This window comes from Papio anubis, chromosome 16 (assembly GCF_008728515.1).
Source record: "Papio anubis isolate 15944 chromosome 16, Panubis1.0, whole genome shotgun sequence".
Classification (NCBI taxonomy): Eukaryota; Metazoa; Chordata; class Mammalia; order Primates; family Cercopithecidae; genus Papio; species Papio anubis.
The window spans coordinates 72,419,555-72,434,380 of NC_044991.1; the positions used below are offsets into that span (position 1 = coordinate 72,419,555).

General features: G+C 37.4%; 1 protein-coding gene across 1 annotated transcript in view; it reads left to right on the forward strand.

The window, feature by feature from the left end:
* Positions 1-9,521: 9,521 nt before the first annotated feature.
* SEMG2 (semenogelin II) overlaps positions 9,522-14,826 on the forward strand; it is a 7,735-nt gene continuing 2,430 nt past the window's right edge. The window contains exons 1-2 of the mRNA XM_031656031.1: positions 9,522-13,673; positions 13,916-14,821. Of these exons, the coding sequence (XP_031511891.1) occupies positions 13,526-13,673; positions 13,916-14,821 (1,054 nt within the window). The 5' untranslated portion in view covers positions 9,522-13,525. The remainder of the gene's footprint in view (positions 13,674-13,915; positions 14,822-14,826) is intronic.

Sequence of the window (14,826 nt, forward strand, 5' to 3'; positions counted from 1 at the left end):
TGTTTTTAGCCATTATATCTTCAAATGTCCTGTGCCATTCTCTCTTTCTTCTGAAATCCCCATTATGCATACGTTTTTACACTAGATTATGCTCCATAAGTCTTTGAAACTCTGTTCATTTTTTTCTTTTTTTCTTTTTTTCTTTTTTTTTACTGTTCCTCAGAGTGTATAATCTCAACTGATCTATACTTACGTCGGGTTTTTCTTCTGTCCATTCCTACCTGCTGGTGAGCCCCTCTGGTGAATTTCTATCTCAGCGATTGTACTTTACAACTTCATCACTTATCTTGAATTATTTCAGCATTGTGAGATATGATTTTCATACTTTTCTTTAGTCTTTTTGTCCATGATTTCCTTTAGTTTGTTGAGTATACTAGCTGATGTCTTTGTCCACTAGGCCATTGTCTGGGGCTCCTAGAGGAACATTTTTTTTTTTTTTTTTGAGACAGAATCTTGCACTGTCGCCCAGGCTGGAGTGCAGTGGCGTGATCTTGGCTCACTGCAAGCTCTGCCTCCCGGGTTCAAGCCATTCTCTTGCCTCAGCCGCCCGACTAACTGGGACTACAGGCACCTGCCACCATGCCCGGATAATTGTTTGTATTTTTAGTAGACACAGGGTTCACCATGTTAGCCAGGATGGTCTCGATCTCCTGACCTCGTGATCCACCCGCCTCGGCCTCCCAAAGTGCTGGGATTACAGGTGTGAGCCACTGCGCCCAGCCTTAAAGGAATATTTCTATTTATTGTTTTCCCTCTTTTCTGTATATGGGCAATATTTCCTGTTTCTTTGCATGTCTCATAATTTTTAAATAAAACTGGACTTTTTACCTAATATAATTTGCAGCTTTGGAAACAGATTATCTCTTCACCATTTGTTTGTGAGGTTTTCATTGCTGATTACTCACTTGGTAACCTTCTTGGACTAATTTTGTGAAGTCTACATTACGTGTCATGTGCAGCCACTAAAGTCTTTGTTTTGTTAGCTTACTAGTCAGGTAATGAGTGGACAGCAGTGATCTTAAATTATGTAATTCACCTGGACTTTTCCAAGGGGTTGTGTGTGTATATGATGAGGCATATATTCATTGTTGCAGCAAGCAGTTTACAACTCTACTTTGGACTTCACTTCCTACTCACACAGAGCATAGAATTCAGCCAGAGGTAACTATTAGGGCATTCTTAGGCCTTTCCTGAGCATGTCCACAGCACTGGGGAAAACATACAATGCTACACATGGGTATAGCCGTTTAAATTCCCAAAAGTAACACAAAGAGTTTCAAGACACACTGGACACCTCATTTCCTACGTTTTCAGTTTTTGTTTTTTGGTCATGCTCTTTTTAGCTCTAGTTAGTCTTGCGTCTGAAGTAGCTATGAGGTCAAAAAACTTCCCCAGAATGAAATCATGTCCTTTACAGCAACATGGATAGAACTGGAGGCCATTATTTTCAGTGAAAGAACTCAGAAACAGAAAGTCAAAAACTGCGTGTTCTCACTTATAAGTGGTAACTAAATAATGTCTACACATGGACATAGAGTGTGCTATAATAGATACTGATGACTTGGAAGGGTGAGAGGGTGGATGACAGAGGGATGAAGAATTACTTAATAAGTACAATGTACATTATTCAAGTGATGGTTTCACTAAAACACCAGACTTCACTACTATATAATATATCCATTAACAAAACTGTACTTGTACCAATTACATTTATACACATAAAATAATTGCCTCTGGGATAGCATTGGCCACACAGACCACACTCTGAGTTACATGAGATAAATGTATGTTTTAAGAAAAAAAGCTTTTTAAAAGAGTTGGCACATGGGTAAATTTGTGATAATTTCCTAGGGATGAAGATTTTGAAGGCAGAAAGAGGAAATCCTTCTCTCCTTCAGTGACTGCTAGGCTGCTGGTTTTCACAACTATTGCAGTGCAAGACTACTGACTTTCCAGGATACCACACAGCTGGACAAAAATATGGGAAAAGAACAAGTTACACATCACAAAACTGTCTCTTTTCGCTGAGCTTCACTTGTTATTCTTAATAAAACACTCCTTGAATTGTTGTAAGCCTTGGGTTGAATTCCTTTTAAATTTGTATAAATTTAAGGGGTACAAGTACAGTTTTGTGGCATTGATACATTGCACAGTGGTGAAGTATGGGCTTTTAGTGTAACCACCTTCCAAATAATGTACAAAGAACTCAGTAATTTCTCACTCCTTTCCTTCCTCCCATCCTTCCATGATTCTGAGTCTCCAGTGTCTATTAGTTCACACTCTGTGTCCATATTACTTAGCTCTCACTTGTAAGTGAGAATATGTAGTACTTGACTTTCTGTTTCTGAGTGGTTTACTTAAGATAATGGCCTCCAGTTCCATCTATGTTGCTGTAAAAGAAATGACTTCATTCTTACTTAGGGCTAAACAGTATTCCATATATATATTCCATATATATTCCATATATATATTCATCTACATATTTCATATCTATATAATCCATACATATTCCATATATCTATATTCCATATCTGTATTCCATATCTATATTCCATATATATTCTCCATATATATTCCATAAATACATTCCATATATATTCATCTACATATTCCATATATAGATATTCCATATGTATATTCCATATACCTATTCAATATGTATATTCCATATATACATTCCATATACCTATTCCATATGTATTCCATATATATATTCCATATACATATATTCCATATATATATATATATATAAAACCATTTTCTTTATCCAGTCCTCTGCTGATGGACACTTAGGTTAATTACATCTCTTTGCTATTGTGAACACTGCTGCAATAATCACGTAAGTGCAGGTATCTATTTGATATAATAATTTATTTCACTTTGGGTAAATACCTAGTATTGAGACTGCTGAATCAAATGGTAGTGCTATTTTTAGTTCTTCGAGAAATCACCAAATTGTTTTCCATTGAGCTTATACTAATGTACATTCCCTCCAACAATGTATAAGCATTCTTTTTTCTTTGCATCCTCACAACATCTTGTTATTTTGTTACTTTTTAATAATAGCCATTCTGACTAGTGTAAGATGATATCTTCTTGTGGTTTTAATTTGCATTTTTCTGATGATTAGTGATGTTGAGCATTATTTCAGATGCTTGTTGGCCATCTGTATGTCTTCTTTTGAAAAATGTATATTCATGTCCATTGCCCAGTTTTTAAGGAAATATTTGATTTTTGTTGTTGGTGAGTTTTTTGCATACACTATAAATTCTGATATCAGTCCTCTGTTGGAGGTAGAGTTTACAAATATTTTCTCCCGCCCTTCAGGTTGTCTGTTTACTTGTTGATTGTTTCTTTTGCTGTAAAGAAGATTTTTAGTTTAATTAAGTCCCATTTGTCTATTTTTGGTCTTGTTTCTTGTGCTTATGAGGTACGAACTCTTAGCCTAGACCAATGCCGAGATTTTACTTAAGTTTTCTTCTAGGATTTTTATAGTTTCAGGTCTTACATTTAAGTCTGTAATCCTTCTTGAGTTGACGTTTGTATATGGATAGAGACAGGGGTCCAATTTCATTATTCCACATATGGCAATTTAGTTTTCCTAGCACCATTTAATGAAAAGGATGTCCTTCCCCACGTGTCCATTTTAATTGACTTTGTCAAAGATCAGTTGGCTGTAGATATATGACTTTATTTCTGGATTCTCTATTCTGTTCTACTGATCTATGTGGCTCTTTGTATACCAGAACCATGATATTTTGGTTACTATACCCTTGTAGTATAATTTGAGGTCTGGTAAGGTGATGTCTCCAGTTTTGTTATTTTTGCTTAGGAGTGCTTTGACAATTTAGGCTCTTTTTTGGTTCCATATACATTTTAGGATTTTTTTTTTTTTTTTTTTTTTTTTTTTTTTCTGATTCTGTGAGGAATGACATTTGATAGACGTTGCAATGGATCCGGAGATTGCTTTGGGCAGTATTGGCATTTTGACAATATTAATTCTTCCAGTCCTTGAGCATAGGATGTTTTTCCATTTCATTGGGTCATCTACCGTTTCATTCATGAGTGTTTTGTAGTTTTCCTTACAGAAATCTTTCACTGCAGGATGAAAGATTTTTCTTTTTTTTTCTTTTTTTTTCTTTTTATAGCTCCAGTAAATGGTATTGATTTGATTGAGAAAGGCTGATTATGGCAATATTTGTGAGTACAGGTTGAGAATCCCTAATCCAAAAAATTCAGATCCAAAATATTCCAAAATCCTAAAATTTTTGAGGGTTAACATGAAGTCACAAGTAGGAAATACCGTCCCGACTGCATGTGATGGGTCACACTTAGAATGCAGTCTCAAAACAATAAAAATGACATTGTTGAACCTGCAGAAAAAGTGCCTATAGATGACATAGTGAAAATATATGATGGGTTTATTAGCAGCATGCATTTATAAGAAAACAAGAAATCGGCCGGGCGCGGTGTCTCACGCCCGTAATCCCAGCACTTTGGGAGGCCGAGGCGGGCGGATCAAGGGTCAGGAGATGAGACCATCCTGGCTAACACGGTGAAACCCTGTCTGTACTAAAAAATACAAAAAAAATTAGCCGGGCGTGGTGGCGGGCGCCTGTAATCCCAGCTACTGAGGAGGCTGGGGCAGGAGAATGGTATGAATCTGGGAGGCGGAGCTTGCAGTGAGCCGAGATTGCGCCACTGCACTCCAGCCTGGGCGACAGAGCGAGACTCTGTCAAAAAAAACAAAAAACAAAAAACAAAAAACAAAAAAACAAAACAAAAACAAAAACAAAAAACAAGAAATCATGTCATTTTAAATATTAAAGCAGAGACTTCTAAGAAAAAAACGACTGTTAATGAGACAGATGACACTGCTAAAAAATCATTTTAAAAAAATATCCGGTGCAATGCCTCCTTATCCCTAGAGGACTCACTTCCTAGTCCCTCAATTGCTTCTGATATCTCTTTTAACCTAAAAAAAGAAAAAAAAGACAGAGTACAATAACCTTTTAAAATATGACACAGGGTATTTATCTAAAAAAAAAAAAAAAACCCACAACCAATATTAAACTCAATGCTAAAAAGCTAAAAGTTTTTCCTTAAGATCAGAAACAAGACAGACAGGGATGCAGCTATTGCCATTTCTATTCACATTGTACTTGGAGTTTTAGCCATAGAAAGCAAGCAAGGAAAAGAAATGAAAGGCATCCAAATTTAAAAAATGGGGGGGTGGGGGGTGGGTCAAAAACAAAATTAAAATGCAAGTTAAAAAATTATTCGAACTGAATGACAATAACGATAGAACCGATCAAAACCTCTGGGATACAGCAAAGACAGTGCTAAGAGGAAAGTCCATAGTCCTAAATGCCTACATCAAAAAGTCTGAAAGAGCACAAATAGACAATCTAAGGTCAAGAACAAGTCAAACCTAAACCCAGCAGAAGAAAGGAAATAACCAAGATCAGAGCAGAACTAAATGAAATTGACACAAACAAACAAACAAAAAACAGTAACAAAGATAAATGAAACAAAATGCTGGTTCTTTGAAAAGATAAGTAAGATTGATAGATCATTAGCAAGATTAAGAAAGAAAAGAAGAGAGAAAATCCAAATAACTTCACTGAGAAATGAAACAGGAGATATTACAACTGACACCACTGAAATACAGAAGATCATTCAAGGTTATTATAAACACCTTTAAGCACATAAACTGGAAAACCTAGAAGAGATGGATAAATTCCTGGAAAAAATACAACCCTCCTAGCTTAAATCAGAAAGAATTAGATACCCTGAACAGACCAATAACAAGCAGCCAGATTGATAGGGTAATTTAAAAATTACCAACAAAAAAAGTTCAGGACCAGACAGATTCACAGCAGAATTCTACCAGACATTCAAAGAAGAACTGGTACCAATCCTTTTGACACTATTCCACAAGATAGAGAAAGAAAGAACCCACCCTAATTCATTCTATGAAGCCAGCATCAGCCTAATACCAAAACCAGGAAAGGACACAACCGAAAAAGAAAACTACAGACCGATATCTTTGATGAACATAGATGCTAAAACCCTTAACAAAACACTAGCTAACTGAATCCAATAACATATCAAAAAGATAATCCACCATGATCAAGTGAGTTTCATACCAGCGATGCAGGGATGGTTTAACATAAGCAAGTCAATAAATGTGATTCACCACATAAGCGGAATCAAAAACAAAAATCACATGATCATCTCAACAGTTGCAGAAAAAGCATTCGACAAAATCCAGCATCCCTTTATGATCAAAACTCTCAGTAAAATCGGCATACAAGGGTCATACCTTAATGTAATAAAAGCTGTCTATGACAAACCCACAGCCAACATAATACTGAATGGGGAAAAGTTGAAGGCATTCACCCTGAAAATGGGAACAAGACAAAGATGCCCACTCTTACCACTCCTCTTTAACGCAGTACTGGAAGTCTTAGCCAGAGCAATCCGACAAGAGAAAGAGATAAAAGGCATCCAAACTGGTAAAGAGGGAGTCAAACTGTTCCTGTTTGCTGATGATATGACTTTTTACCTTGAAAACCCTAAGGACTCCTCCAGAAAGCCCCTAGAACTGATAAAGGAATTCAGCGAAGTTTCCAGATACAAGATTAATGTATTCAAACTAGTACCTCTTCTATACACCAACAGTGACCAAGCAGAGAATCAATTTAAGAACTCAACCCCTTTTACAATAGCTGCAAAAATAAAATAAAATAAAATACTTAGGAGTACACCTGACAAAGGAGTTGAAAGGCCTCTACAAGGAAAACTACAAAGCACTGCTTAAAAAAATCATAGACAACACAAACAAATGCAAAACACATCCCATGCTCATGGATGAGTACAACTAATATTGTGAAAATGACCATACTGACAAAAGCAATCTACAAATTCAAGGTAATCTCCATCAAAATACTACCATCATTCTTCACAGATTTAGAAAAAACAATTCTAAAATTCACATGGAACCAAAAAAGAGCCCACATAGCCAAAGCAAGACTAAGCAAAAAGAACAAATCTGGAGGCATCACACTACCTTATTTCAAACTATACTATAAGGCCATAGTCACCCAAACAGTGTGGCACTGGTATAAAAATAGGCACATAGACCAATTGAACAGAATAGAGAACCCAGAAATAAACCCAAATGCTTATAGCTAACTGATCTTTGGCAAAGCAAATGAAAACAGAAAGTGGGGAAAAACAACTCCCTTTTCAACAAACGGTGCTGGGATAATTGGCTAGCCACATGTAGGAGAATGAAACGAGATCCTCATTCTCACACTTTATACAAAAATCAACTCAAGACAGATTAAAGACTTAAACCTAAGACCTGAAACTATAAAAATTCTAGAAGATAACATTGGAAAAATCCTTCTAAACATTGGCTTAGGCAAGGATTTCATGACCAAAAGGCAAAAAGCAATTGCAATAAAAACGAAGATAAATAACTGGGACCTAATTAAACTAAAGGGCTTTTGCATGGCAAAAGGAACAGTCAGTAGAGTAAATGGACAACCCACAGAGTGGGAGAAAGTCTTCACATTCTATACATCTGACAAAGGACTAATATCCAGAATCTACAACGAACTCAAACAAATCAGTAAGAAAAAACAATCATTCCCATCAAAAAGTAGGCTAAGGACATGAACAGACAATCCTTAAAAGAATATATACAAATGGCCAACAAACATATGAAAAAATGCTCAACATCACTAATGATCAGGGAAATGCAAATCAAAACCACAATGCAATACCACCTTACTCCTACAAGAATGGCCATAATCGAAGAATCGAAAAACTGTAGATGTTGATGTGGATGTGGCGATCAGGGAACACTTCTACACTGCTGGTGGGAATGTAAACTAGTACAGCTGCTATGGAAAACAGTGTGGAGATTCCTTAAATAACTAAAAGTAGAACTACCATTTGATCCAGCAATCCCACTACTGGGTAACTACCTAGAGGAAAAGAAGTTATTATTCAAAAAAGATACTTCACATGCATGTTTATAGCAGCACAATTCACAATAGCAAAATCCTGGAACCAACCCAAATGCCTATCAATCAATGAGTAGATAAAGAAACTCTGATATATATATATATACACACACACACATATATATATCTCAGAGTTATATGTATACGTATATATATGTGTATGTGTATATATGTATAAAATCTTCGTCTTTGACTTTAGCAGTGCAATTAAAATGTGACTTGGAGAGAATCTGTTTTATCTACGTATATATTCATAGAATATATATATATGGGCAACATGTATCATAGAATTATATATATCTTTCTTTGTCTTTGTCTTTGACTTTAGCAATGCAATTAAAATGGAGAGAACCTATTTTATATATATATTTTATATATGTATATATAAACATTATATATGTTTATATTTATATATCATATATATGAATATATATATTCACAGAATATATATGGGCAGCACATATCATAGAATATATATATATATATATCTCGTGTTGCCCATATATGTATATATGATGGACTACTACTCAGCCATAGAAAGGAATGAATTAACAGCTATTTCAATGATCTGGATGAGATTAGAGATTATTATTCCAAGTGAAGTAACTCAGGAATGGAAAATTAAACATCGTATGTTCTCATTGATATGTGGGAGCTAACCTATGAGGACACAAAGGAATAAGAATGATACAGTGGACTTTGGGGACTTGGGGGGAAGAGTGGGAGGGGGGGCGAGGGAAAAAAAGACAACTAATATGGTGCAGTGTATACTGCTCGAGTGATGGGTGCACCAGGTTCTCACAAATCTCCACTAAAGAACTTAACTCATACAACCAAATATCACCTGTACCCCAACAACTTACAGAAAAATAAAATTAAAAAAATAAAGGAACAGGGAAACTACCTTCACTAGCAGACAATACATATGCAAAAATTTCCAAAGCATCAACTAAGAAACCATGGGACCTAACAAACGAAATCACCAATGTTGCTGAATCCATGATTAAAAGATAACAATCGGTTGTATTTCTATACATTGATAATGAAAAATTCGAAATTAAAATTCAGTAAACAATTCTATTTAGAATGTCATAAAAAACAAAATGCTTAGAAATATAAATTACCTATGACATGTAAGTCTTATACACTAAAGGCTACAAAACATTTTCCCAAGAAAGTAAAGACCTAAATAAATGGATGTAGATCCTGTATTTGTGAAATGGGGGACTTAATATTGTTAAGATGGCACGCTACCCAAAGTGATCATCAAATCACTGCAATTCTCTTTTTTTTTTTTTTTTTTTTGAGACGGAGTCTTGCTCTGTCGCCCAGGCTGGAGTGCAGTGGCACGATCTCAGCTCACTGCAACCTCCGCCTCCCAGGTTCAAGCGATTCTCCTGTCTCAGCCTCCCGAGTAGCTGGCATTACAGGCGCACACTGCCATGCCCAGCTAATTTTTTGTATTTTACTAGAGAAGGGGTTTCACCGTGTTGCCCAAGTTGGTCTCGAACTTCTGAGCTCAGGCAATCCACCTGCCTCGGCCTCCCAAAGTGCTAGGATTACAGCCACTGCACCAGGCCCAAATCAATGCAATTCTCATAAAAAATTTTATGGCTTTCTTGTAGAAATGGAAAAGCGGGTTCTAACATTCATTTGGAATTTCAAGGGATTCCAAATAGCCATACAATCTTGACTAAGAAGAACACAGTTGGAAGACTCGCACTTCACAAATACTGTCTTATAACCCATTATTTAAACTGATAACAACTTAACACTGCTTCCATAAACAAACGAACGAGAAAGAAAACTAATAAAGACTCTCTACTTTAACTTCATTCGTGCCACTTTTTAACTTATAATTGCTGTGCTTTCTCTCGCCCCGTGCACAGAAATGCTCTGTGCCCTATACCTGCAACCGGGAGATGAAGGAGGGGTGGCATCATGATACAAGTGTTTTTCCTACCCCTTCAGTGCCTCTTTCAGTGACATAAAGTTAAAATCAGTCACTGTGAGTGCTCACCTGATTTTTCGGTTCTTATAAAGGTGCTCTTTCTCTGCAGATACTTGTTAAATTGGCGACCTTGTTGGGGGCGGAGGGGATCATTGGAGCCTTGTATTCCACCATCTTGTTCTGCCACCCTCCTCCCTTAATTTTTTGTTCTCTCTGAAAGATTTTATTTCTCCTTCATTTCTGAAGGATATCTTTGCTGAGTGTGATGTTCCTGGCTGATAATTTTTTTCTTTTGGTAATTTGAGTATATTATACCATTCTTTCCTGGCCTGTAAGGTTTCTGCTGAGAAATTCTGTTAGTCAAATGGGAATTACCATATATGTGACTTGACATTTTTATCTTGCTGCTTTTAAAAATCTTTGTCTTTGACTTTTAGCAATGCAATTAAAATGTGCCTTGGAGAGAACCTGTTTAGGTTGAATTATTTCGGGTTCTTATAGCTTCCTGGACCTGGATTTCTATCTCTCTCCCAAGATGCAAGAACTTTTCTGCTATTATTTTATGCATCTGATGGAAAAGTTGCCTCTTCCAATTTTATGGAGTAGATTTCATAAGTGAAAGCTTATTTTTATGAATGGATCTTTAGGTATTAGTTCATTTGGGTTTGTTGGGTTTTGTTGTAGGTGTATGTAGCAGTATTATTTCCACATAGTTTCTTCACCTATAATCCACACTTGTGCCAATTGAGAGTTTCTCAGCGCCCTAGTTGAGAGAGTATGCTGCTACAGTGGCATGGCTTTGCCAGTGCTGTGGTTCCAGTGCTAATTCTCAGGTCAGGGGTGTGTGCATCCACGTGGTAGGTGATTCAATTAAGGTATGACTCAATGGCGTTGGGGCCAGAGTGCTGTTATCCTGGCTGGAAGTATGGGCGCATGTTTATTCAGTCAGTGTGCGTGACTACAGGCGAGGGGTGGCCTGTGAAGCTGTTTCTTGGTCTCAGGACATGGAAGTACAGAAGCTCAACTGGTCTGAAGACATGTCTACCAGGGTCAGTCTACTGGGCTTTTTCTCAGGCCCAAGATGTGGGTGTAAGGCTGATTGGATGGCCTATAAGAGGAAGGGGGTAAGAGAGGAAAGAGGGCTGTTTCTCAGGCACTTGACACAGCTGAATGGCTGCGTGGCTAGGCTTTGAGCATTTCTGTAAGGGGTGGCCCAAGAAGACGTTTTGTAGGCTTAGGGTGCAGGCACGGAGCTTCTTGGTTGTCCTTCAGGTGTGACCACAAGAGGCAGTCTGTGAGACTGTTTCTCAGACCTGGGACATGACCACATAGCTGCTCAGCTGGCTTGGGTATGCCCACTAGGGGTGGCCCATGGGCTGTTTCTCAGGTTTGGGAAATGGGCTTTTGGCAGTTGGACCAGCGTGGTGTCATGTCCAGCAAGGGAGCTTGTGAGTCTGTTTCTCAAGCTCTTATTGGGAGCACAGGGCCACTGGGCAGGCCACGGATGTGTCTGTGGAGGGAGAGGGTGTTACAGGGCTATTTCTCAGGTACTCAGTGTGGACATATAGCCACTCTGCTGCCACAGGGGCATATAAGTTGTGTCAAGTTCAGTGGCCTCTCTCCTACTTGGTGAACTTTAAAATATTCTACTATTTTTTCCTTGTTTTTTAATCATTTGATATTTTCCCAATCATGATACCACATCTAAGATGTATGCAGCACTATACCATGTTTCTGCTTTCCAAATTACCGATTTCTGCTTTCATCTTTATCAATAGATTTATTTTTTATTTTGAAATGCTTTTTTTTCAAATTTCATTAAACCCAATCATGATATGAGTATCATAATCACATGTTATGCCCGGTTTGCATTTTCCTGCTTTGTTTTTGCATATCTTGTGCACATTTGTTTTATCTGTATCTTTTGGACACTAGATTAGTTGAAAGTTTTGTTTTTGATCCATAAGTAAGATTAATATTTCAGACTCTACTTTGTTCTGGTAATCTTGCAACAGAACAGTTCCTGGTATTTCCTTAAGGGAAGTGTAAGGAAGATTATAGTGATTAGCAGGTACAGCAATAAATTTGTGTCCAGGAAAACTTTACTCTTCTCTTTTGGGGTCCCTGCCATAAGCAAATACTTACTGCCCTTAGGGCAAACAGATAAAACTGGTAAGATCTCAGAGTGGCTCATAGAGAAACCATGTAGCTCACATGCTTTGTGTTTGATGGCATAGTATTTTTCTCTATGGCTGGCCTTTCCCTTCTCCCCTTCCATATAGCATTGCTTACAGGAAGGTTAGGATTTTAAGAGAGAATAATTGAAAATAAGTTTTCAAGCCATCCTTTCTCCAGAACTACCCTCCACAGTGTTCTGAATGCATACAGGGTCACTGTTCAAATGTTGCTGCTTCTCCTGTGGTCTGCTCATAACAAGTACTTTTTCAGTCAAAGTAAAAAAACCTTCCTTGGATTTTTCAGGAAGTTTTCACAATTGCAAAAAACAAAACAAAACAACACACCACAACAAAACAAAAGCAAAAAAATCCTATGCTTCCACCCAAGGTAAAAATTTTAGCTTTAGCTCCACTCTCAATACATTATTTAATCCATTGAAGGTAGCAAATATTTCTCACAGTCTGTTGGAGGGTGCAGCAGTTTGTTACAGAAGTATGAAATGATTTTATTTAAAAAATATATTTTGCCGTTTAGGTAGATATCATCAAATAATCCAATTTGGAAACCAACATTCTTACTTCTTTTTCCAACAGTTGTTCCTATCATCATAAAAACATGTTAAATTTTTCTCATCCTTTCAAAAAATCTCTGAAGCTTGCCTCACCCTCCAGATACAGCCTCAACTGTCATTCTACCATGAAATCAGACTTCTTGAGATGGTTTCAGCTGGACTCCATCCTTCAACTGACAACTCAACACAAGCGTATTCATCTCTCGTTAACATTACTAGCAGTGAGTGACATTAGAAAGCTTTTGACACATGTCAGTCTTTATTGTGATGAACTTCACAGATACATTTGACATTGGTGTGTCTCATTTATTTGTTGAAACTTTTTTTCTTTGCCTTCCATAAAGTTTCTTTCTCTTCTGTGTCATTCTACTTCTATGACTGCTCCTTTTCAAGTAAAACAGAATATATCTCAGGATTATTTTAAAACAAGATGAAGTACAGAGTTATACCTAAATTGAGTATTTAAGTGATGGCATCAGAAAGGAAACCCATTTAGAATATGAAGGCATAGTCAGCCACCAGTTACTTTTGTAACCTGAAGCTAGTCTCCTTCCTACTCCGGACTGAATGTCTTCTGTGTAATGCAAGCGATCTGGCTTGATGATATACAAGGACAGATAAAATTTTGCTGGGGATTCTGGAAGCAAAAAAAAATTGCCTTTGACATTATGTCCCCATGCTAAGTCCCTGGGGACTTTGACATTATCCCCCACTGAGCAGTGGCGAGGAAGTGGGCATTTACTAATAAGCTATGAAAGGGCAGTGCCTTTTGACATTTCAGCTCCACCCATGGCACACCCACTCAAGGAACATATAAATGAAGAGATCCATTCAGTTCTCAGACAAGATTTTTCAAGCAAGATGAAGTCCATCATCCTCTTTGTCCTTTCCCTGCTCCTTATCTTGGAGAAGCAAGCAGCTGTGATGGGACAAAAAGGTGAGTGGAGAGGGTAAGCCTTGGGAAAGCTACTCAGAAAGAATGGCCTCTAAGGGTATTCAGGGTGCAAACAGTAACCTGTTCAGGCACAGATTCTTCTCCTTGATGAGAATTGATTTTTCTCCACCCAACGCTGTAGGCTTTTGGAAATATCAGTAATTTGTTGGGAAAAGGTGGGAGGTAAGAGTTGCAAGAGAGCTTTGGAGATAATGAATGCATATATTTCTATTATTAATTACCAGGTGGATCAAAAGGCCAATTATCAAGTGGATCTTCCCGATTTCCACATAGACATAGGAGCCAGCACTATTCTGGACAAAAAGACAAACAACATACTGAATCCAAAGGCAGTTTTTCTATTCAACACACATATCATGTAGATGCCAATGATCATGACCGGACCCGAAAAAGTCAGCAATATTATTTGAATGCCCAACATAAAACGACAAAATCAGAACAACATCTAGGTAGAAGTCAAAGACTGCTCAATTATAAACAAAAAGGCAGAGGCCGTGTTAAACCAAAACGTCATTTTCATCTGATAGTTATACATCGTAAAGGAGGCCAAGTTCATCATGGGACACAAAATCCTTCTCAAGATCAGGGGAATAGCCCATCTGGAAAGGGAATATTCCGTCAATATTCAAACACAGAAGAAAGGCTATGGTTTCGTGGACTAAGTAAAGAACAAGCTTCAGCCTCTGGTGCACAAAAAGGTAGAACACAAGGTGGATCCCAAACCAATTATGTTCTCCAAACTGAAGAGCTAGTAGCTAACAAACAACAAAACAAACAACAACGTGAGACTCAAAATTCTCATCGAAATAAAGGGCATTACCAAAATGTGTTTGAAGTGAGAGAGGAACATTCAAGTACACTACAAACTTCACTCCGTCCTGCACATCAACACAGACTCCAACATGGATACAAAGACATTTTTACTACCCAAGATGAGCTCCTAGTATATAACAAGAATCAACACCAGACAAAAAATCTCAATCAAGATCAAGAGCATGGCCGGAAGGTACATAAAGGATCATACCAATCTTCAAGCACAGAAGAAAGACAACCTAACCATGAAGAAAAGAGTGTACAGAAAGATGTACCCAAAGGCAGTATTTCTATCCAAACTGAAGAGAAAATATATGGCAAG